This window comes from Electrophorus electricus, chromosome 14 (assembly GCF_013358815.1).
Source record: "Electrophorus electricus isolate fEleEle1 chromosome 14, fEleEle1.pri, whole genome shotgun sequence".
Classification (NCBI taxonomy): Eukaryota; Metazoa; Chordata; class Actinopteri; order Gymnotiformes; family Gymnotidae; genus Electrophorus; species Electrophorus electricus.
In genome coordinates this window covers 14,262,501-14,284,184 of record NC_049548.1, presented here as the reverse complement: position 1 = coordinate 14,284,184, position 21,684 = coordinate 14,262,501, and the positions used below count along the sequence as shown (strand labels likewise).

At 39.4% G+C, this 21,684-nt stretch overlaps 1 protein-coding gene and 1 long non-coding RNA gene across 2 annotated transcripts in view; both read left to right on the top strand.

Annotated features, from left to right (window-relative positions):
- Positions 1 to 1,906: 1,906 nt before the first annotated feature.
- On the top strand, positions 1,907 to 2,504 carry LOC113579257. Its single transcript, XR_003410849.1, has 3 exons — positions 1,907 to 1,963; positions 2,241 to 2,338; positions 2,486 to 2,504. It is a non-coding gene; the product is annotated as an uncharacterized LOC113579257 (long non-coding RNA).
- A 1,662-nt stretch (positions 2,505 to 4,166) lies between these two features.
- The window catches only part of rnf213b (ring finger protein 213b), a 31,908-nt gene continuing 14,390 nt past the window's right edge, over positions 4,167 to 21,684 (top strand). Inside the window, exons 1-32 of the mRNA XM_027013065.2 lie at positions 4,167 to 4,215; positions 4,331 to 5,206; positions 5,332 to 5,484; positions 5,845 to 6,014; positions 6,111 to 6,379; positions 6,628 to 6,869; positions 7,365 to 7,571; positions 7,972 to 8,194; positions 8,279 to 8,334; positions 8,503 to 8,665; positions 8,749 to 8,889; positions 8,997 to 9,095; positions 9,230 to 9,358; positions 9,527 to 9,692; positions 10,103 to 10,270; positions 10,413 to 10,562; positions 10,680 to 11,302; positions 11,415 to 11,574; positions 11,723 to 11,940; positions 12,104 to 12,247; positions 12,393 to 12,545; positions 12,733 to 14,242; positions 14,340 to 14,524; positions 14,629 to 14,784; positions 14,990 to 18,922; positions 19,062 to 19,198; positions 19,492 to 19,590; positions 20,032 to 20,150; positions 20,226 to 20,342; positions 20,808 to 20,854; positions 20,954 to 21,110; positions 21,249 to 21,384. Coding sequence (XP_026868866.2) covers positions 4,356 to 5,206; positions 5,332 to 5,484; positions 5,845 to 6,014; positions 6,111 to 6,379; positions 6,628 to 6,869; positions 7,365 to 7,571; positions 7,972 to 8,194; positions 8,279 to 8,334; positions 8,503 to 8,665; positions 8,749 to 8,889; positions 8,997 to 9,095; positions 9,230 to 9,358; positions 9,527 to 9,692; positions 10,103 to 10,270; positions 10,413 to 10,562; positions 10,680 to 11,302; positions 11,415 to 11,574; positions 11,723 to 11,940; positions 12,104 to 12,247; positions 12,393 to 12,545; positions 12,733 to 14,242; positions 14,340 to 14,524; positions 14,629 to 14,784; positions 14,990 to 18,922; positions 19,062 to 19,198; positions 19,492 to 19,590; positions 20,032 to 20,150; positions 20,226 to 20,342; positions 20,808 to 20,854; positions 20,954 to 21,110; positions 21,249 to 21,384 — 11,081 coding nt within the window. The 5' untranslated portion in view covers positions 4,167 to 4,215; positions 4,331 to 4,355. The remainder of the gene's footprint in view (positions 4,216 to 4,330; positions 5,207 to 5,331; positions 5,485 to 5,844; positions 6,015 to 6,110; positions 6,380 to 6,627; positions 6,870 to 7,364; positions 7,572 to 7,971; positions 8,195 to 8,278; positions 8,335 to 8,502; positions 8,666 to 8,748; positions 8,890 to 8,996; positions 9,096 to 9,229; positions 9,359 to 9,526; positions 9,693 to 10,102; positions 10,271 to 10,412; positions 10,563 to 10,679; positions 11,303 to 11,414; positions 11,575 to 11,722; positions 11,941 to 12,103; positions 12,248 to 12,392; positions 12,546 to 12,732; positions 14,243 to 14,339; positions 14,525 to 14,628; positions 14,785 to 14,989; positions 18,923 to 19,061; positions 19,199 to 19,491; positions 19,591 to 20,031; positions 20,151 to 20,225; positions 20,343 to 20,807; positions 20,855 to 20,953; positions 21,111 to 21,248; positions 21,385 to 21,684) is intronic.

Below are 21,684 nucleotides of genomic sequence, written 5' to 3'. Positions count from 1 at the left end.
AACACAAAATGAAAGTCGCTTTTGAGGTCAACCTGCAGTGCTCCTTCTGAGTTAATATTGGTATGTGGTGAAGCACTTCAGGGATGTACTTGCTTCAGAAAAGTCTCTGCACATACATCTTGCAGAGCTGGTTGTGTGAATGAGCATATTCTGTTTTTCACCCCAAAAGGAAACTAGGAGTCATGTGCTGACCAAATGGCCCATCAGTTACATTAACTGTCCAGATAGCTATCATTAACTTAAGTACTGAAGTGAAGGGGGAAAGAAATCTAGGTTCAAAAGTTGGATTTGAGGTTCAGAGTTTAGAACCTCTGGTATAAAAGGGAGAAAAGCATCTTGTGGAAAATGTTTTTCCTGTCACACTTGGTTAATTTGCATTATATACCTAATATGAATGTGATGATGGTACAGAATAGAGACTTGACAACTTATGACAGAGTTGGCCAGTGCTGCTTAGTTGGTAACTTCACAGACAAACAAGAATCTGGGATTTCTTTTCATACTGTTTCTGCATTGGAAATAATTTTTGCTTTGGAGGGTCCGGGGTTACGAGACGTTTACGGCTGGCTCCCCTGACATGGCTTAAAGCCTAATATCAATAGTGCTCAGGAATAGTGCACTACTTCTGTCTCCTTTCTAAAAATTAGCTTATTAGGATGAAGCCTGAAGAAGGCCCAAGACTGCACACCATTTGGGAGTTAAAATGCAGAAATAACATTTTAACAATAAAAACATTTTCATTTGAATGTAGTGCTTTTCCTTTTTTTACTGACTTCTTGAAAGTTACTGTGCTCATATTATGGTTCTACATTAAAAAGTATTCTTTCCTACTGAAATCAGTCTTAAAACTAATAAGAGAAAACAGGTATTGGGAGCAACATCACTGAGGTGAAATTAGACGCATTGCAACATTCATTTCAACTACAGCACAGAGTGAGCTGAATGTTTGTGGCAAAGGTAAAGCTATTTTAAAAGCGCTTTGATGCAAAAGTCCTTTTCTGACATGATTAAAACAGTCATGTTCATCCAAGGAGCTTCAGCATTATCCTAATCTAGCATGATGGCATTAGGGACCAGGCTGCAGATTGTCTACTGGGTGACATCAACATGCTAAGATGAACCCTGGGCCTCTGGTAGATCCCTAGCACCCCACGTGTGTTGCAGATGAAGTCTAGGAATGCTGACGTGCACGTGAGCTGTCAACATCAAACGCAGCTAAGATGAACCACAAGACAACCTGTCTGTAACCACTCTCTTTTGAAGTAAGATTCCACACTTTTTTCAGTGTTGAGGGCTGGGTTTACTTCAAAGAAAGCTCTGTTTTTCCCCTGTCAGTATGACTACTGGTTATAATATTGCAATTAGACAATTATGAGGTTAAATGAATCATTCATGGTTGCAGTTCCACATTAACCACACAAGGGATACATTTGCACACACATTTTCAGTTTGTTGGATTGCCTGTAATCCTGCAATGCTCAGGTCCTTGGCTACTGCTATCATGGAATCTTACTTCTATTTTTCCAGCAGACCTCAACACTGCTATTTTCTGCTACTTTCCTCATTGGACCTGAGCAATGAAGGGTGGTCATTAACCCATGTGATTCTCCTCACTTATCTGGGTCTCTGCATGTGAGGGTGTGGTTAAATAATGTTTTTGTACTGCTGGATAGGTGTAGTCTGCAGTCCATTGTCCACCTCCAGTTTTCTTAGTTTATTTGGAAGCGGAACATTTAAAAGGTTATCGAGACAGAAATATGAATTTATCTGTGGTCCATTTATTTAACTGTCCGATATTTTCTTTTGGGGAAAAGACAATATAAATTTCTCCACTCTTCCTCCAGCAATAACACCAGAATGGGGAGGGTTACATTTTGATGGACATATAAAAGCTTGGAGGTATAGACTATACTTGACAGTCACTGATGATAGTTCAACACATTTTAGGAGCTTGTATGTAAAGGTAAGCGTTTACATATTTATGCTAAATGACTTGACTCCAACTTCTGTGTTGTCTTCAAAACAAATTGAGTTAAAATATTTTATTTGGTATTGTGTTGCTTCACATCTTTGTTGTTTATCTCACATTTAATAATATATGTTAATTTCATAGTTTTGAATTTGATGGGGGGGGGGGGGGGGTTGTGTGTTTTTCAACTTGAGGGATAGGTTTTTGCCAAGTCGTTCAGGATCAGTAACATGTTCTTAATCTGTCCTTCTCTCGCTCCATCCATGCACAGAAACATGCAGGTTCTTCTGGCCTTGTTTTTTATACTCTCTGTGGGTGCTGCACAGAATAGAAGAAGACAAAGCTTTGAGTGGGACTACAAAGTTGAGGGTAATACTGAGAGAGAAAGAAAGAGAGAAGAATCATTATACATCTCAGCCATTCTCAGTCACATCATGGTTTTTTATTTTGATTTGAAGAGAATATTCTACTTGAATTTCTACAAGGTTATATGTTTAATTGGGTTTTGTATTGCAGCTGAGAAAGTGAACACCAGAGGGTGTGCTAACCTCACTTTAGTCCTGGACAACTGGAAGTTTGCAATCATGACCCAAGTGAAAGACCTACTTCTGAATGATCACAACACTGTGCTACCGGACTATAGGAGGTTGGTTCTGTGGGTTTCAACAAGCATTCAACAGGTTTCCAGACAGTTTGGGTTCTCCTGTTAAAATGTGACGTTTGACTTATTGTGATAAATGTATTCTAGGATTGAGCCCCTGTCTGAAGCCCTCAACGATCTATATAAGGAGTTCAACACTCTGAAGGAGCGGCTGGGTGAACTCACTACCAAATTCGAAGGAGTGGAATCATTTTTGGATGATTTTCAGACAGGTAGGAGCCCCACGTCCCCCAGAGAGGATCGCCCCAAACCTGGGACACAGGGCAATCCTGACCCTGAGCCTGACAAAGGACCAAGACGCAAAAACAGAGTGGTAGTCTTCAGAAGGGTGAAGATGCCATAAACCGCACAAGTTTAGAAGACTATTCACAGAACAGTCTGAATTTGATTAAATGTTTAATTACAATATGTAGATATATTATTTTAACATGCAATATGTTTTAATGGTCGGTGGGAAGAGTGATTTATGGAATAAAAGAAGAAAGTAAGGCAGGAATGTTATTACAAAAATGTTCCACTTGGCACAAAACATTATTTTATCTACTTACTATTACATGTTTGATGAATAGAAAATAATTGCATGATGTTTCTAGTAACGATTAATCATTTATGTGCTGTTAGAAAACTAGTTTACTGATTTTTATTTAATTATCAACGTTTGAGAAAGATGCATAATTTAGCTAAGATGCTTTTCAGTGCGTTGTTTTTTTTACGCTAGATGGAGGTCTTGTACAGCATTGTAACGATATTAAACACACTGCCAGTTCAAATCAACCTTTTGTCTATCCATTTATTAAATAAAATGATACATGCTCTTTCGTAACCAGCTGTGACAAAGCGTTTTGTTTTTTTTTTTTGTTTTTTTTTGGTTTGATTGTTTTCCCTGTGTGAACTGGCTAAAGCATTTATAGTGTAGCGACAGGTTTGGAGGAAGTTCCTGGTCGTGTCAGGACTTCTATACACTGGATAATTAAAATGGGAGCAGCGGATGAAACGAAACCGAAAGTGAGGCTTAAAGTATCGATACCGAAGAAGCGACGAGAGAGGGGCAGTGAGGCGCAGCTCACGGAAGGACGTACCCGTCAGGTAAGGACATGTCGTATGGCAGTGTTCTCTGGAGAGGTTTTCACCGTGTCCAGGATATGGTTTTATTTGTTGCTTAGTTTTGAGAACGTCTTTGAAACAGTGTTTTGCATACGGCAGGGATGGAATCTGGGAAAACGTTTGCGCGAAACTGTTAAGGCCATTCTAATGGATGAAGACTGGATTAAATGGAAATATAATATATCTACGCATGTAGGCGTACGGGCAATTGTATAAAAATGTACTTGTTAATATAATATTGAGACTCAGAGATACGCCGTCTCTTCAAATCACTGAAAATTATACCCAAGAAAAGTCTTTCCGGTATTAATGATCAAGAAACGTAGCGTGAAGGCAGGATATAACGTAAGGCTTTAAAATCCAGCTTGTTGCAAACCGCTTGGAGATATCAAAATATACTACAGGCCTACCGTGCAATTCGATATTTTCCTCCCCACAAAGGATCTTAGAAAGACAGAAGATTCTGTGTACTACTTAAAATGTGAGGAGTTTGCGATTTTTCAGTTTAATCATTAAAAAAAGATTTTGTTATATTTTGTTTCATTGGGACGTTCAAGGTTTTATTTGGTTCTTTTCTCTTTTGTGCATGGAACTAGAAACCAAATGTAAAAGAAGTTTAAAATGAAGAGGAAACGGAATAGAAAAGACAGAAAGAAAGACGCAGACAAAGCCGGCAGGAACAGTGACAGCACCAGGGAAGGCAAGCAGAGAGAGTGGAGGAAGAAATCAGAGCATGGGTGCACAAGCCCAAACCCAACCCAGTCCCAGAGCCAGATGGAAGATACCCTCGGCCGAGGGACGAGGGACCAGGCTGAACTCGCAGCTGATCAGGGTTCCACCAGCTGTTTTCCTGAAACAGGAAAAGTGGAGGCTCAGACTCAGACAAGCGAAGCAGAGGTAAAAGACAAAACAACCCAAACGGAATGTATCAGTCAAAGTACGCGTCACACGCAAACAGAGTCAAAGATCACTAGTGAAGCTGCACTGCCAGAACAGCAACCGATGCAGGTCCACCCTGAGCCTCCAGGGGGCACTGTGGAACCAGCGTCCTCAGGCAGAACGAATGCACTGAAGGAGAATAATGAAGGCAAGGGTACCAAGCATTCTGAGCAAGACCCGGGACCTCTTGTTCCTGAAAAAGATCATAAGAAAGGAAAGACTGTACTGTCAGGCAAAGGTGTGCCAGACCACGAAGGAAAGGTGAAGGATCATAAGAAGGAGAATGGAGCAGAGTCAGGAGATGTCCCACAGAGGTCCTCTGACTCAGAGTCAGGAGAAGTCCTGAAGAAGTCCTCTGACTCAGAGTCAGGAGAAGTCCTGAAGAAGTCCTCTGACTCTGATTCAGAAAAAAGAGAACCTAGGTCATACGCGGCTGTAGCATCAGGTGTAGAACAAACCAAAGATGCAAAGGAACGAAGGAATCAATCAGCAGAGAGACAGGAAGGGAAGGCGGCCGGTGACGGAGCACAGGGGTAGGCTGGGGTCCTGTTCTTCATTTCAGCCCACTTTAAAGCTTTGAATATAAAACTACATAATGCATAATAACATGTTAATGAAGTCAGAGATGTAACAGTTCTGATGCATTATATTCTTACAGAAAGTCATTAGGGGGAGGACCCAGTGGGCAGCAAAAGTTCACCTTTTATATGTACATAGTGGTGGACAAATGCTTTAGGTTTAACAGAGACTGTGATAAACTCATGCTGCTCCAACAAGACAGCCATTTCGTAATGGAAATGACCTACTTCAGGTGAGTTTTTTGTCAGATCTCTTTGTTTTGAATTTTGCTTTAGTTTGTAAAGCATTATGAAGTATTGTAATGTATATATGAGTTAGTACAATCCTGCATAGCAGAAGAGTTGCAGTCTTTAGTGTTTTCCTTACTCAAACACATGAGGTAGTCACAGTGTTCTTTACTTAGCCTCAATTCCTAGATCAGGGGAAATCATAAACTGGCCAATTCTAGGACTGTGTTGGAATGCACTGCCTGGGAGGGGTTTGGAGCACTGCTTTATGATACAGCAGGTCACCAGCTGATGTTAATGGGATCTGTTTTAATATTTATCTTAGTTTTGTGTAGATTTATTTCTTTTTTCTTTCCACATACTAGGGGCTTGGGAAAGCATGGCTACCTGATCGAGGCAAACTTCTCTGTTGATGAAAGTATGGTGCTTAGAGGAAACAGATTGGAGTATAAGTATGCAGTGCTACAACGACAGAAAGTAATACAGGAAATAGCAACAAGATACCTTTTGATCCCCGGCGATCGGTCAGTAAAAGGTAAGAAAACTGTTCTGTGTTCAGCTCTACTGTCATTCTCGGTTCCATGTATTTTGGTAACTGTGTAATATCTTTGTTGATGCGTTTCATGTCTAGAACTGCACCTTTTTGAGGCGTACATGAGTTGCCAAGGATCATTTAAAGATTGGCTGTGGAGCTGGATTAAGACTGCAGATAAAGTTATTTCTGAGGCTTGGGACTTTTCCGCACATGTACTTCTGGATAGATTGTTTGAGAAGTGGGATCCATCAAACCAGGACAGCATGCAGGCGTTTACACAACACTTAAACCACTATAAAATAGGTTTCCTGGCTGCCAGAGAGCATGTATTTTACTTCGAAAATCTGCCTACTCCTATTGTAAAGGTCAGTAAAAACATTTGATTCAAAGCAACACAATTAGAGCTTTGAGAAGTACTACACATTGTCAGATCTACTGAAATCTAATTATTATTGTTATATTACATGTCCTTATATTTATTATTTATGATTTTTATTTACTCTTGCTTTATCAATTATTACATACAAAGGGAAAGATTCTGGGAATTGTAAAAAACAATTTCAATGTTCTTCCACTGTGTCAATAAAGTGATTCTTTTCTATCTGTGTGTTAGGTACTAGAGCTGATAGAAAATAAGCTGGTAAGGCTACTGAATGGTGAGGCAGGAGGAGGGTCTACAGAGCGCATGGCTCACCTCAACCCTCTGATGATTGGCCTCTCAGTGTACCAGGTGTGCTGTGCATGTCGTGTCGACCTTGGGATCAAGAACTGGGGCACTCTCTGTCACATAGTGTCATCTGACCCTGCTCTCAGACAATTAGGAAAAGTGCAAAATACCTTTCCACTCCTACTTAAGTAAGTACTAAAACGATGAAGAAGATTATCTCTCTTAAAAATAACATTCAAATTAGATTTTACAAAACACAGTACAAGGCAGTTATGGAAAAGGAGCCCTTGCAACAAAAAATTATACATGTCCATTTACTGTTTTTTCGTATTTTACAAAAACAAAAGCAATAATATAAAGTGTTATAGCAAATTTTATTTTTAAATGTCCACATAAATAAAGTAAGGTAAGTCTAAATAAAGCATATTTAGCACTTAAAATGTAATTTTAATGTAAATCAAAAACTAAAATAATTGATTACACCAAATGGCGAAATGGCTAAAATGATGGTAACCTTTTTTCTTTTTTTTTTTCTTTTTCTTTTTTTTTTATGTTTTATAGATGTATATCACAATAGCAGTAGTACAGGGTTGGTAGAATTTAAAATAATCCAACTCAAGCACTACTTCCAGTAGAGTATGTTATAATTTGTCTGTATCATTTGGTTCGATTCCATGTTCCAGCATGGTGGTGGGTCTGATTAACAACTGTGCGAGGAAGCTGGTTTCAGAGCTCGTGCTGCTGGTTCCTCTGCTCCATTCTCTGAGATCGCCTGGCACGTACTCGGCCCGTCTCGGCCCAGCTGTTGAGGAAGCTAATTGGACAGCCCTTCTTGATGTGGAGTATCGTCCATACAGGGAGAACATAAGAGCATACCCTGACAAGAGGAGGTTTGTTATGGTGACTTTTATAAGATATTAAAACTCCAGTTAGGAGGTAAATGACACAAATTGACTGATAAGAGCCTATGTAGCATAACCCCATAAAGCAGGAATACTGTAGAAAAATATCTTTAAAATAATTAAAAATAATAATTAAATATAAATGCCTACTTGACTGTTGACCATTCTGAAGTCTGTTCAGAGAAAACAAATAATATATAACATTAATTCTTCCATATGTTTCAACATTTATTTAGCCATGTAAGAAATAATATGATTATTATGGTTGTTGTTGTTATTAGCAATATGATTTGTCTACAGAACCTAAGCCCCCCAAAACACCTCAATTTCTCTTTAATACAGGCTTTGATTAAATAATATTGAAATTTTTTTTCACCCATTTTTCCAGAATGATGCTCAAGATTTTGGATGACCACAAATCAGTGGCTAAGGAAAAAGAGCATGTTTTGAGGAGCTGGTTGTCTATGGTGGCATTTGATGATATTACTGAGTTTGCCAAGTTGACACACATTGTGCCTGAACATGTGATCCAATGCCTGATGTACAGACTAAAGGAGTTAGAACTGAACATAGACAAAACTAATTTTGATAATTCAAAGAAAAACCTACAGGTGTGTTTAAGACAGCTGTATCATAGTACAGATTTGGGATTTTTGCACAGTTTTTTTTTTGATAGGTCTTTTTTCATGTTACAGATCACCGAAGAGATCTTGAGACATGCACTAAACTGGAAGGAAGACGACAGGAAAAGGTACATAGCTCATGTTATCCTTTATAAACCAGAGAGAAGACAGTACAAGCCTTTATTTTTGTGAATTTCTCTCAAGGGTTAATCAAGTCCATCCATCCACATCAATATGAATAAAGTTTTACATTTTTTAATTTTTATGATTAAATGTTTTATGATTTCTTTTTTTAGAATCATGTACTCTGAATACTTGGACTCCATTTTTGAGTGCTGCAGACGTGTTCATAAGAGCACTTGCAGAATAACTCGGGTTACTTCATTGTTTAAGGCTGCGGTGTTGTCCTTCCAGTTGGTGCTAAAAGTTGCTGAAGTTCAGCATGAAGAGCTTTCAAAAGTAACATCTTACAACTACACAACTTATGTTCATTCATTCCTCTGATCTGCCGCTATTTTGACAACTTGCAATGTTTTTGTTAGAAAGGAGAAGAGAAGGATAAGGGAAAACAGTTTGTGTCACAACTTGAGAACATGCAGCAGGAGTTCAGTCAGTGGAGGAATGGTCTGCTTCACAAGCCTCTCTTCTCCCAGTCCAGACTTTCTTACCCTAATGAAATTGAGGTATATATATAAAAAAAAGAATATAGAAAAAATAAGGCTTAGCCTGGAGTTGGGTTATGAAAATGCAGAAGTAAATGTGTAAACAATGTCCTGTGTCCTGTATGCAGATCTGGAATGCTTTCTTTGAGCTGGATTGTTCAGTCCAGTGTGTCAGAGAGCAATGGCTACACATTGTGGAGACAGACTTAAGAAAGCGGATATCTGAGGTAGAAACAAGACAGTATATACGCTTCATATATTATTTGATTTTTATTTGTTATCTGACGTTTATTTATTATCTGTTATATAGTTTACATTCCATGTTAAACATGGACTTTTTTTTTTTAAATCTCCATTACAGCTCAGTGATATGCAGCAAGTGCAGGTGTGTTGTCTAGAAATGTCGGCACAGGCTATAAAGAAAAGCCACAGCAACATTCAGACTTGTTTTGACAATTTGTGTCTGTCTGCCATCAGCAACATATGCCAGGTTGGTGAAAGCTGTCTCATATGTAAGGTTTTAATGACATGAGTACACTATTATCTATTCACATCCTTAACTCTTCTCTAGCCCACATATCCGCTCACTACATGAATTCACATACATACTTATCTATTTCCACTTTGTTTATACTCACCCAATATTTGTCATGCTTAGGAAGGAAAAGAGGGGGATCTCCTGCGGACTCTCTTGTCAGACCCTAAGTGTCTTTCCTCTTCCATCCTCTCCTCCATCCTTGTCGAGTCAGCAGCTCGCTATGGAGAGGACACAGTGACCCAGCTATTGGACGGCCAGTCTGCAATCCATGTCCTTCTGTCCCAGGGTACACAACTAATGTTAAGCCTCTCATCCATGTGATAGACACAGCATTCAAAGTGGCCACCGCACACCATAAAACTCCTATCCTTCAGTGGCACTTTGAGGTTTCTCGGAACTTGATGTTAGGCCCTAACCCTAACCCTATCTGCCCTATTCATATCTGCCAAGCTAGCTTGTCTGGTTTTGCTTACTGTATATTTTGATAGTACCTCTTTCTCTGCTAGCACATTAGGGTAGTCCATGTATTCATTTGTAATGAAGAGGAATATACAAGTATTTTTAGTATGGTGTGGCTTCATTATAAAAAATAATATATTAATTTGAGTCTCTGGAATGACAAATTGAATCTTTAGCAGTCCCTACATTCATTTAATGATAAATATCCTTAATAACGTATGTGTTCTGTCTTTTCAGGGGACAGGAATCAGTGGAAATTAAATAAGGATGCCAATCAGCTTATAGAGATTTGTCTGACAACTCTGAGTTCTCTGGTCAGGTCTCTTTGCCTAGGTGATATTCCTCTTGGCCACTTGCAGGCTATCCTGAAACACTCAAAACGCTTTGAGAGGCTGTACCAAAATTGTAGGTGGCATGAACTTCTTTTATCCTCAGTATTATTGCAGTTAATTAAAAAATGGAATTTATTATTTTCAGTTCTAGACTTCTAATAAACTGCATGTTTTTAGACTTCTCAATTATACTCACTTTATGTCTTTATGTCCAGGTAAGAGACACAACAAATTCGATAACATTTCTATTGATGCAGAAGAGTTGCTTGTTCAAAGGGAGAAAGACCTCAAAGCCCTGGAAGAACAGAGAATACATATGGATGTCCTCATAAAGATGATTGCAAAAATTGCAGAGATGATCCATGGTGAGTTTGCCATAATAGAGATCACTAATCCCTCAACGATATCTTTAACACCTTTGTACTTTTTATTTTAAATTATTTTTGATGATGGTCTATAAAATGTTTTTCATGTTCCAACAGTGCCTGAGATCTCCTTACTTGAGCAACAACACAAAATGAATAAACAAACATTGAGCTTAAATGAGCTAGTGGAAGTGCATCCATGCTGTTCCAAGGAAGATTTGAGAGGAATCTCCACAGGGAGGGTGCTGTACTATAGTGCTGACCCAGTAATGCTAGATAAGGCAAGGCAGATGCATGAATTTCACGAGAGCAACCTTCTTCTCTGCTCATGGGTGGAAAAGGCAACTGCACTGGCTTCTGCAACGTCTTGTGCTGTCCCTGTGTCTGTGAAGCTGATGGAAGTTTTTTCTGAAATCTGGGAGCCTTCTCTCCATGACTTCTCCAAATTAGCCTTGAGGATTGCATATGGAGTTGCCACCTTTGAGGAAGTGGACAAAGTTGTGGATGGGTGTGGTGATGAAGGCGAGGGCACTCAGATCAAGAAGGAACTGAATCTTATGGCAGCTAAGTTGGAGTCTTATCAGGGCCCGGAGAAAGACTGGCCTGAATTGAGGCTTAGTCAGATCCAGGAATACAGACAGCTTTACCATGCGGCAGAGTCTGCAGGTGCTGTTATGAAGATAAGGGATAGACTCAACCTGCAAGGAGACTTCAGCCATATATACTGTCTTACTCAGCTGGTAAAGTTACAGTTCAGTAAAGGTTTCTGGATCTTTAACACTAAGATGGCAACACTAAGATAACACTAAGATGTCTCATTGGTCAATCAAATTTGTATTTTGTGCTGTGCAGAGAGAAGACTCATTCAAGAGAAAGACTCTAGAGTCGCTAAGTAATGACCTCATCAGTGCCAAGCAAAGGTTGTTGGATGTCAAACATCAGCACACGGCTTGTCTGGAGGCATTCTTGGAGAGTGAAAAACTAGTCAGCTGGGTTAAGGCACACATTAAAGGTGAGTTACTGGTCCTCAAATCTATTCACTGTTTAACTGCCTCAAATATTCCCTGTGTTTTAGAGGAGGCACATCTTATATACTTATTTCCACAAGCTTACTTAATAACTTGGTCGCTACTGTAAGTGATCCTTGCAATTTAAAACAGATCTAAGTGAGCTGAAGGTCTTTATGGAATTGGCTTCCATTTCGGCTGGAGAGAATGATGCTGAGATTGACAGACTGGCCAGTTTTCATGATGCTGTCATGGGCTACAGCCCTTTGCTCTACTCCCTGTCTGAGATGGCGGGCTTTGAAGACTTTATATTATGTGCTCAGCAAGTGTGGGACACTCTTCGAAGAGATGAGAAACTTTCAGGAAAACTGGTATGTTTTTTGTGTTGCTTTTTTTTTAGAATTATGTTTTGATCTGTTGTACATATGCCTTGTCAAAATAACTCTTTGCTACATTTGAATCTAAATAGTTGTTACGAGTAAATAGTTTTAAAATAGTTATATGCAAAGTTGTATCTATGTATGTTGTTTGTAGAAAGACTCTTCTCGTTGGCTGGATTGGCTGAAAAGCCTGAGGGAGACTCATGGCTCTGTTGAGCAGTCTTCTCTGTCTTTGGCCTCAGCTATCAACACCCATGGTGTGTACAATGTAGGCTGGCCAGATGGCTCTTCTGGAAATGTGAGTAGTATGTCTCAGGCACTGAACCCAAACAAGAACAAATGTAGTAGAAGGATATGTATGTTGGTTCATTTGTATTCTCATATATTTGTATGAGGTACACTGGAGATGTTTGAAGCAAGGTCTTTTTGTTACCAATTTTTAGAAGTGTCTGGGCAGTGTCTTATGTATGAAGGTGATGAACAATGAAAGGGACAAGACATATAGCCTTGATGACCTCCTGGAGCTTCAGAACAAGCTGATGCTTATGTCATCCAAAGGAGAGCATGGCAAGGAGCAAGTGAACAAGTTCACTGAAGTCAGTTTAATATAATGTGTGTTCTGTTTAATATGTTGCTGTATTAAAACAGCCCCTAAACTTACTCGGACTATTTATGGTTCCAGTATTTAAATTCTTCAAAATATTTATAGATCAAATTATTATGGTATAGTGGAGTTATTCAGTATGTTCACAATAATATGAACAATGAAACTCTTTCTTGTAGGTTTTTGAGGGAGTGCAAAGAATGGGACGCATCCTCCTTCAGTTATGTTCGTCTGGCAATGTTTTCTTCCAAGACATGAGAGCACTTGTGAAATGCAACCCTGAAAATGACCTATGCATTAATCTTCACTTTCCCTTGCTTGGGAAACATGTTGTCTATCATGGGCTTGTTACGGAGAGGCTTCAAGAAGTATGTCGTTCTATGGAAGCTTGCCATGAAGATTGGCGTAGTTTTATGTCCGATATGAGGTGTAGATTTCATGTTCTGAATAACTTTACCTCAGAACAACTAGTTTACCTTTGCTACTGGATACACAGTATCTGTGTAACAGGAAAGCCTGTACCACAGCAGATATGGTATCTCCTCACCCCCCTTAATCCAAAAAGCACCTTAAATGACATCAGAGATGCCTTTGCAAAGGCAAGAGGGAGTTCCAATTCTCTCTTTGGATGCCAGCTCGGTGCTTCCTTTGTAAAACTAGATTCAAAAGACAGTTCTGGGTCAGAACAGTCTATGGTACCAAGACAAGATGTAAAAGTAGGTAAGATTTACAAAGTCAGTACAAGACAGGGAGCTGACACTGAGAATATGTTGGAAGAACATCCACACAAACCTGAAACAGAATGTGAAGTAAGCAAGCTTCAAGAACATACTGAAGAAGAAGAAGAAGAAGAAGAAGAAGAAGAAGAAGAGGAAGAAGAAGAAGAAGAAGAAGAAGAAGAAGAAGAAGAAGGAATCTTTGTTAAGTGGAATCAGTATGAGATGGAGGTCCTTGGTGATGAACCAGAATCAGTGACTAAGACTGATTTGCACCATTCCACACTGCTCCATGAAAAAGATGCTTCAGAGCCTTTGAGAGATTTGTGGCGACATTTTAGAAGTGACATGCCCAGATACCTTACACACTATGTAGATATAGAGCTCCTGGCCCGGTTCCTTTCCAATCTCTCTGCCATAAACCAGCTTTATATCAACCGAAGGTTACCATCTATTCTTCATGAGGGAAGGCCCAATCTTGTTCACTGTCCTGCATCAGAGTTGATAAGAACCACACTTTCTTTTTACATGGAGAGCCCAGAACAGACTTTTCCCTCTATTGATGAGGTGTTAGTATGCCATGAAAACACAACTGAAGAAGAGATGGAGATCTTTCTACGCCGATGCCTAAGCCATGGTGCTTCAAGCAGTCATAAGAAAATTTATACATTGGTCAACCCAGGTTTGCTGACCTATGATGTGAGTGTGGCGCTGGCAGAGCAATTTGAGGCAATGGAAAGGAGTGCTGGGTCTCAGTATCGCTTAATTATGGTCTGCCCAGTAAACCAAGACAGATATGTCCCATCGTTCTTTAGCAACTACAAGGTGCAAGCAATATTGAACATTTCTGCAAAAAGTGTCCAGGAATACCTCCGAAATCACTTGAATATCCCATTTGAATTTTGCTGCCACTTTGAGGCTTATCCAGATGGTGTTTCGTCCTGGATGATTACATCTAAACGTCCAGCTGTTGGTGTGTATTTGAATATTTAAATATTTTATGTCAATTTGATGCATAAAAATGTTCTCTCTGCTTTGGTTAATAATTAACCACTCTTTTCTCCATGCAGGAAAGTCACTCTGTGTTAAACGGATGTTCCAGCATTTCAAGACAAAGTTTCCATCAGCAAGTTATCTGCCAATTAGACTAATAGAACCTTCTGTTGACATGGATCTCTTTATCCAGACGCTTTTGGAGAAGCTGTCACCATTGAGAGAAAAGGATCCTGTTCTCCTGCACATTGACACTGGAGCTGTATGTTTCACAACAATCTCACTTATAATTGACAGTGTAATTACTTTTATTTACAATGATTTCCAGTTTTGGTTGATCCTAATATTGTGTATTTGGTTTGACAGGTTCAGTGTGGTTTAGAGGAGTTCCTTTTCAAATTACTTGTTTTAGGATGTTTGTGTAACAATGAAGGGAAACTGTGGAGGAGAAACAAAGCTCACTTGTTGGCAATTGAAGCTCTTCTGCCAGATCCTGCACACAATACTCAAACTCACAAAGAGGTCTGCCTTTCTTACTTTGCAATCACATATTTTGTTTTGTTTATGTTTATATTAGATCCCATTTATAATATGTCAAGCAAAAAGTTTCTGTTGCTAATAATTAATTAAAATATATTAGTTTTAATTAGTTTTTCAATATCATTATTTAAATTAGAAATTTGTGGTCTTTTAAAACAATTATTTGTACAATTATCTTATTTTCCAGTCAAATCAAGGACTTCTGCATTTACTGCCAACCATCCACTGTAGACCACCAAAAGAAGTCAAAGATTTGGAGCTCCAAATAAAAAATGACAGACACATATATGTGACCTTAGACCCACTGATGGACAGACAAGAATTTGAGTCCGAAGGTGTTCAGAGACCTTACCAATATCTGAAGAGACTCAAGGAAAATGAGAATTTGGACCATTTTAGATATAAAGCTAAGTCTGTAGAAGACAATCCAGTGGACTGTCTTCAGTATCTTTTATCCAACTGTGGACTGAAAGACCCATCATGGGCTGAGCTGAAACATTTTACTTGGTTTCTTAATCTGCAGCTGAAAGACTGTGAGAATTCTGCGTTTTGTGATCCAGAGTTTTTTGCTGACAATTTGTGTGGTTTCAAGAACTTCATAGTTAAGTTCATGATACACATGGCTAGGGACTTTGCCTCTCCATCCCTGGACATCTCTGACCAGAGCTCTTTTCTTCTCCAAAAGAGTGACCAAGGAGATGATCTTTTAGCCAGATTAACCATTCGAAAGCGATGGGAGAATGAGCCTCATCCATACATCTTCTTTAATGCAGATCACTTGACCATGACGTTCCTTGGTTTTCATGTGGAGCAAAATTCCAAGGGGACTCTTAATGCTGTTGATCCACGAAATAGCAACATTTTGATGGCAGATGTGATGTCACATGAACTTTTCTCAGGACTTCAGGAACAAAGAATTTCCTTCTCTGAAGACTTTGATCAACTACCAAGAAAGGACAAAATAAAAAAGCTTTCCTTTGTTGTTGGTGCTGAATTACGGTTTGACCCTGATCCGACATATGAGCTCACTGCAGACAATGTAATGAAGATGTTGGCTATTCACATGAGATTCAGGTGTGAGATACCAGTCATCATAATGGGGGAGACTGGCTGTGGGAAAACCAGACTAGTGAAGTTCCTCTGCGATCTGCAGAGGGAAGGCAGAGATGTTGAAAACATGAAACTGGTCAAAGTTCATGGAGGAACTACTGCTGATGCTATATACCAGAAAGTCAAGGAGGCAGAAACACTTGCAGAGGAAAATAGTCAAAAATACAATTTAGACACAATTTTGTTTTTTGATGAGGCTAACACCACAGAGTCCATCTTTGCCATTAAGGAGGTACTCTGTGACAAGACTGTGAAAGGATTTCCCTTGAAGAAAAATTCTGGTCTGAAAATAATTGCAGCCTGCAATCCCTACAGGAAACACAGTACTAAAATGATTGAACGATTGGAGCGAGCGGGGTTGGGTTACAGAGTAAAAGCTGGGGAAACAGAAGATCGACTTGGTAAAGTTCCCATGCGCCAGCTTGTTTACCGGGTTCATCCTTTACCCCCAAGTATGATGCCCCTTGTGTGGGACTTTGGACAGTTGAATGATTCAGCAGAGTTCTCATACATTTGTCAGATTGTGCAGAAACAAATGAAAGAACACTGCCTGCCTCTTAAATGCCAGACAGTGGTCACCAGTGTTTTGGCAGCCTCTCAAATTTACATGCGGCGTCGAGAAGATGAATGCAGTTTTGTAAGTCTTAGGGATGTAGAGAGGTCATTGAAGGTGCTGGTATGGTTCTACCAACACAGAGAACACCTTTTCCCAAACTACCAGTCGACTGACATAGTCCAGATGACCTTGAAATGCTTGGCTCTTGCTTTGGGTGTTTGCTATTATCCATCACTTGAGTTCAGAGAGAATTACTTGTTGACTATTAGCAAGTATTTTCTCAGCCCACTTAACTCTAAAAAGGCACTGGAGGATGAAATTTCCTCTTGCCAGGACTTCTTTCTCCAGAACATTCAAACAAGAGAGACAATTGCTAAAAACTTAGCCTTGAAAGAAAATGTCTTTCTAATGGTGGTCTGTATTGAGCTAAGGATTCCCCTCTTCCTGGTAGGCAAGCCAGGGAGCTCTAAATCTCTAGCCAAAACTGTTGTAGCAGATGCCATGCAAAGACAGGCTTCTCACTGTGAATTGTTCCAGAAACTAAAAGAGGTACACATGGTATCTTTTCAGTGTAGCCCTCACTCAAGTCCAGAAGGAATCATTGGAACTTTCAGGAACTGTGCTCGTTTTCAAAAGGACAAGAACATGGATGAATATGTCTCAGTGGTGGTTTTGGATGAGATTGGTCTGGCAGAAGATTCTCCCCAGATGCCACTCAAAACCCTGCACCCTCTTTTGGAGGATGGGTGCATTGACAGAGAAAAGCCAGATCTACACATGAAGGTAGGCTTTGTTGGAATATCAAACTGGGCTCTTGATCCAGCAAAAATGAACCGAGGGATTTTTGTGTCTCGTTGGGATCCAAGCGAGACTGAGTTAGTAGAGACAGCCAATGGCATCTGTTCATCCTCCAGGTCTGTTCTTCTAAGAATGAAGCATCTCTTGCCCAAGCTGGCAAAAGGATTTTTAAGCATATGTAAAAGTGACAATGACCAGTTCTTTGGACTCAGAGATTATTACTGCTTGGTAAAAATGATTTTTACCTCAGTTAAAAAATCAGACCAGGAGCCTAGTGACAGTGACTTGGCAGAGGCAATACTACGGAATTTCAGTGGACAAAAAGGCAACTTTGATCCTCTCAATCATTTCCAAGACCTGTTCTTTAACTTCCATGAAGTCCGTAGGACAAGCACACTAAAAATGATTGAACAAAACATTGACTACCACAATGAAAAAGAGAGCCGGTATCTTCTTTTACTTACAACAAACAATGCTGCCCTGTACATAATTCAGCAGTGCATATTTTCAAAAGGTAATTACACCTGCCCTGAAATTGTGTTTGGTTCAGGATTTCCCAAAGACCAGGAGTACGCGCAAATCTGTCGCAATGTGAGTCGAGTGAAGATGTGCATGGAGACTGGTCGGACTGTCATCCTCTTAAATCTGCTGAATCTATACGAGAGTCTCTATGATGCATTGAACCAGTACTATGTTTACTTTAGTGGGCAGCAGTATGTTGACCTCGGACTCGGATCCCACAGAGTGAAATGTCGAGTCCACAGAGACTTCAGACTGGTTGTGATCGAAGACCAAGAGAAAGTCTATGACAAGTTTCCAATTCCACTTAAGAACAGGCTGGAGAAGCACAGAGTAGACAGGAGTACAGACTTGGCACCATGGCAGTGCAAAGTACTAGAAAAACTGACAAATTGGGTGCAAAAGTTTTCCCAGTTTTCTAGGTCCTTTGCATCAGATTTTATCCCAACTGATGCCTTTGTTGGTTTTCATGGAGATGCATGTGCCAGTGCTCTCCTGCAAGCTTTAGAAAGAAAAGCAAAACAGGACAATTCAGAAGTGGGAGATGGCCATATTGTCTTTAATATGAAGGACAACAGCATTTCAGTGCTCACAGAAGAGGGTAGTATGTCTATAGAGGGTGACATGAAAGAAAACAAGACACAGGGCCACACGCGAGGAGAAGGATCTGACTCCAATCAAATTTTACCAGATGACAAGAAAAGTGCTATGCCAGACAATGGTGTCCAGTCAGATGTTCCTAAAGTTCTCTCTGACGAGGATGCTGAGGAACTCTTAATGAATGTAGATGACAATTTGGAGGACATTAGAGTTGAAAGGGAAAGAGTGGAAACTCTTGAAAACATTTCTGAGTTGGAGGAAGTGGACATAGGTTTGGCTGACCTTGACACAATAAAGTACAACTTACCAAAGAAAACAAAGGATGAAGAGGAAGAGGTCTTTGAGTTTGCCAAGTACTTCTTGTTGAACTGTGCCACTCCAGATTCTGTGCTGAGGTTAAAGTACTCTGAACTAGCAAATCAGGAAGTAGACAGGCTCCAGAAGCTATTTTTCCATCAGCAAAACCATCACTCCCTTAGAGCCTTTATGGACAGTCATTTGCAGAAGTTTGAAAAGGAAAAAAACAGATTCATAGAGGTGAGGTATAATTTCATAAACATTAATAATGTCAATGACCAGAAATTTACCAATAATTGACATATTTAAGATATTTTCATTGTCTGGTGTATTTGATGCCATCTAATTAAAACACATGATCTGTTGCATTTTGTGCTAGGTAACCACTTTCTCTAGTCTGCTCACGAAAGCTGATGTGCGCCATCTGTCACGGACTTTGGGCTTGAACATGGAGCAACTCCTTTTACTCTCATTGCACCAGTTTGACACAGAGGCCTCTTTTTGCAGCAGGATTCGGTACATAACCTTTTTGATTAGTACTGACCTACAAGGAGGCGCTTGTGTAGGGTACATTTACACCTGCAACTTTTATAGCATTATAGGTTTCTAAGATCTTGTTAACTCAGAATTAACATTTAGCTTTTCCACAGTACACTTTTATTTATTTTATTTTTTCACTTTTCTTTAAGTGATTGGTGATGCACATGAAACTATAATCTACAAACACCTGATGTTTTTCACATTTTCACATTGTGAAAATAAATTTAGGTTAATTCCTTTTTCCTTGCCTTTTTTGCTGTTGCTCTCAGATGCTTCCTTCAAAATGCTGGTCTGTCCCTCCATATCCTGCTTGTTCAGATGGACATGGAGGATTCCCCATGCAAAAATGAGCTCATTGCTTCAGCAAAGTGAGTTTTTCTGCCCTTGACCATTTATTTCTTTTAAGGAAAACTCATGATAGGTTCATTCTGACATGTCAACTTTCAGAAGTTCTTTCATTTACCAAAACACTTCGTAATAGAAAATATTCTACAGAATGTATAGATTTTTACATTCATTTGGGTGCAGTTCTAATGAAGAGTACATATATAGTTGACACTTTTATCCAAGGCAGCATACAATTGTGACTAAATATGCCTTGAGCAATTGAGGAGCAAGGGCCTTGCTCAAGGGCCCAACAGTTGGCAGTGTTGGGGTTTGAGCTAGCAGTCTTTCAATGACTAATCATGCACCTTAACCACAAGGTTACCACTGGCTAGAGTAGACTTGGCCCTTACGTTGTTAGTGTTGCCTCATTGCCTATGGCGTTTGCACATGCTGACCTTGTATTTATTAATATGTACTTTCAGGTACTGCACCATGAATGAACTCCTGTCTTTCCCATTAGAAGATCGCAACTGTTATATTGTGTTTATCACAAAGCTCGCCAGGATTGCAAGTGGCAATAAGTATATTGGTTTCCAAGGAGGTAAGTAAGTAACTTTCTCAAATGGACATTTATACCAGTGTTGGTTGTATTGTTTAAAGTTACTTTCTTTCAAAGGTGCATGGCTTTCAGTACATATTGATGACCTCAGAGACACTGATGACATGAGTTTGGATCTCTCTGTTTTCTGTGGAAAACCTATCAGCAAACTCCTCTCACAGACAAGACAACCAGGTCTGATAGCTCCTTTCATCATGAACCCTTACCTAACGCAGATATACATATATACATGCACATATAGAAAGCAAAATGCAGATATACCTTCCCGATCCACTTCATTAGAAACATCTTCCGTACAGGTACATCTTTAAAGGCTATAACCTTTTGCCAATCATATTTCTTAACTCTCTTCTGCCTAGCCCTTTATTAATGGTGAGTTTCTGAGTACTGAACTGCTGTTGGCTGGACTTACAACCATGCCACCTCCACGTAGTACTATGTTAAAGTGCCGCCTCCATGCAGTACTATGCGTTAATGCTTTGTTGAGAATGGCCTATCACCAATTATTCAGTCCGCAGTGATCCTGTGGTCAGAAACTATATTTATGTGTTTTTTATTCTTTGTCTTGCCGTTTAATCTGGTATCTTAGATTATACCACATACATGCTATTCATGTTTTTTCCATAATGTGCATTTTAGATATCATGGGTGTAGAGCAACAGAGAGACATGCCAAAAAGCCAGCTGGTAAAGTTCTAAGGAATACTACCAAATATGCAAAATAGCAATTGTTGTATTAACTTTCTACAGTTATATGACTTGTTTGTTTGTATATTTGGTGAACAGAATGAAACCGCATACCTACACAGTTTTTCACTTGTGAGATCCTGTACTCAGAAAGCTGTTTCTTTACTGAGAGACCCCGTTAATAAAGCCTCTAGGAGTATGGACCGTATGCAGATTCTTCTTGGCCTTCTGGGAAATGACTCAGGACCAATTGGAGGTTCGTTAATTTCTCTTATCTGCACTAATTATCAGCATATCTTACAGATTTGTTTTTCATCACTGTATCAGATATTAAACATTTTTTAATCTGTATGATAATGTTGTGTAAATATCACGTAATAAATTTGTGTTTTAGCTAAATTCCAAGAAATATTACTGGCAAAACTGGTGGTTAACATGACACAGAGGGAGGAGCTAATTCCTGAGGCCGGAGACTGGGTGAATAAGGAAGCCATGAAGCAAGAGGCCCTCCAAGAAGGCGGGACTCTCAGGTACTGCAGGATAATCAGCTCCTGGTTTAAATGTTAAGGATTAAAGAGTGATTTCACTTGTGCACACAGTGGTCACTTGGTCCACAGTTTTTCTTTGTTTAATTCCTTTTATTGTATTTTTGTTAGCAGATTATAAATAAGATAAAGAAATCATTAGAATAATCAAGGCTATCTGACTGAGTTTTTTGTAGACTTTGTATGCTGTGTTAGCTCTCAAATATGACATTGTTTTCAACCTATAGGAGAAACACCTTAATCATTATTTAACTTAAACGTCATTCTTTTTTGTCTTTGTATGTA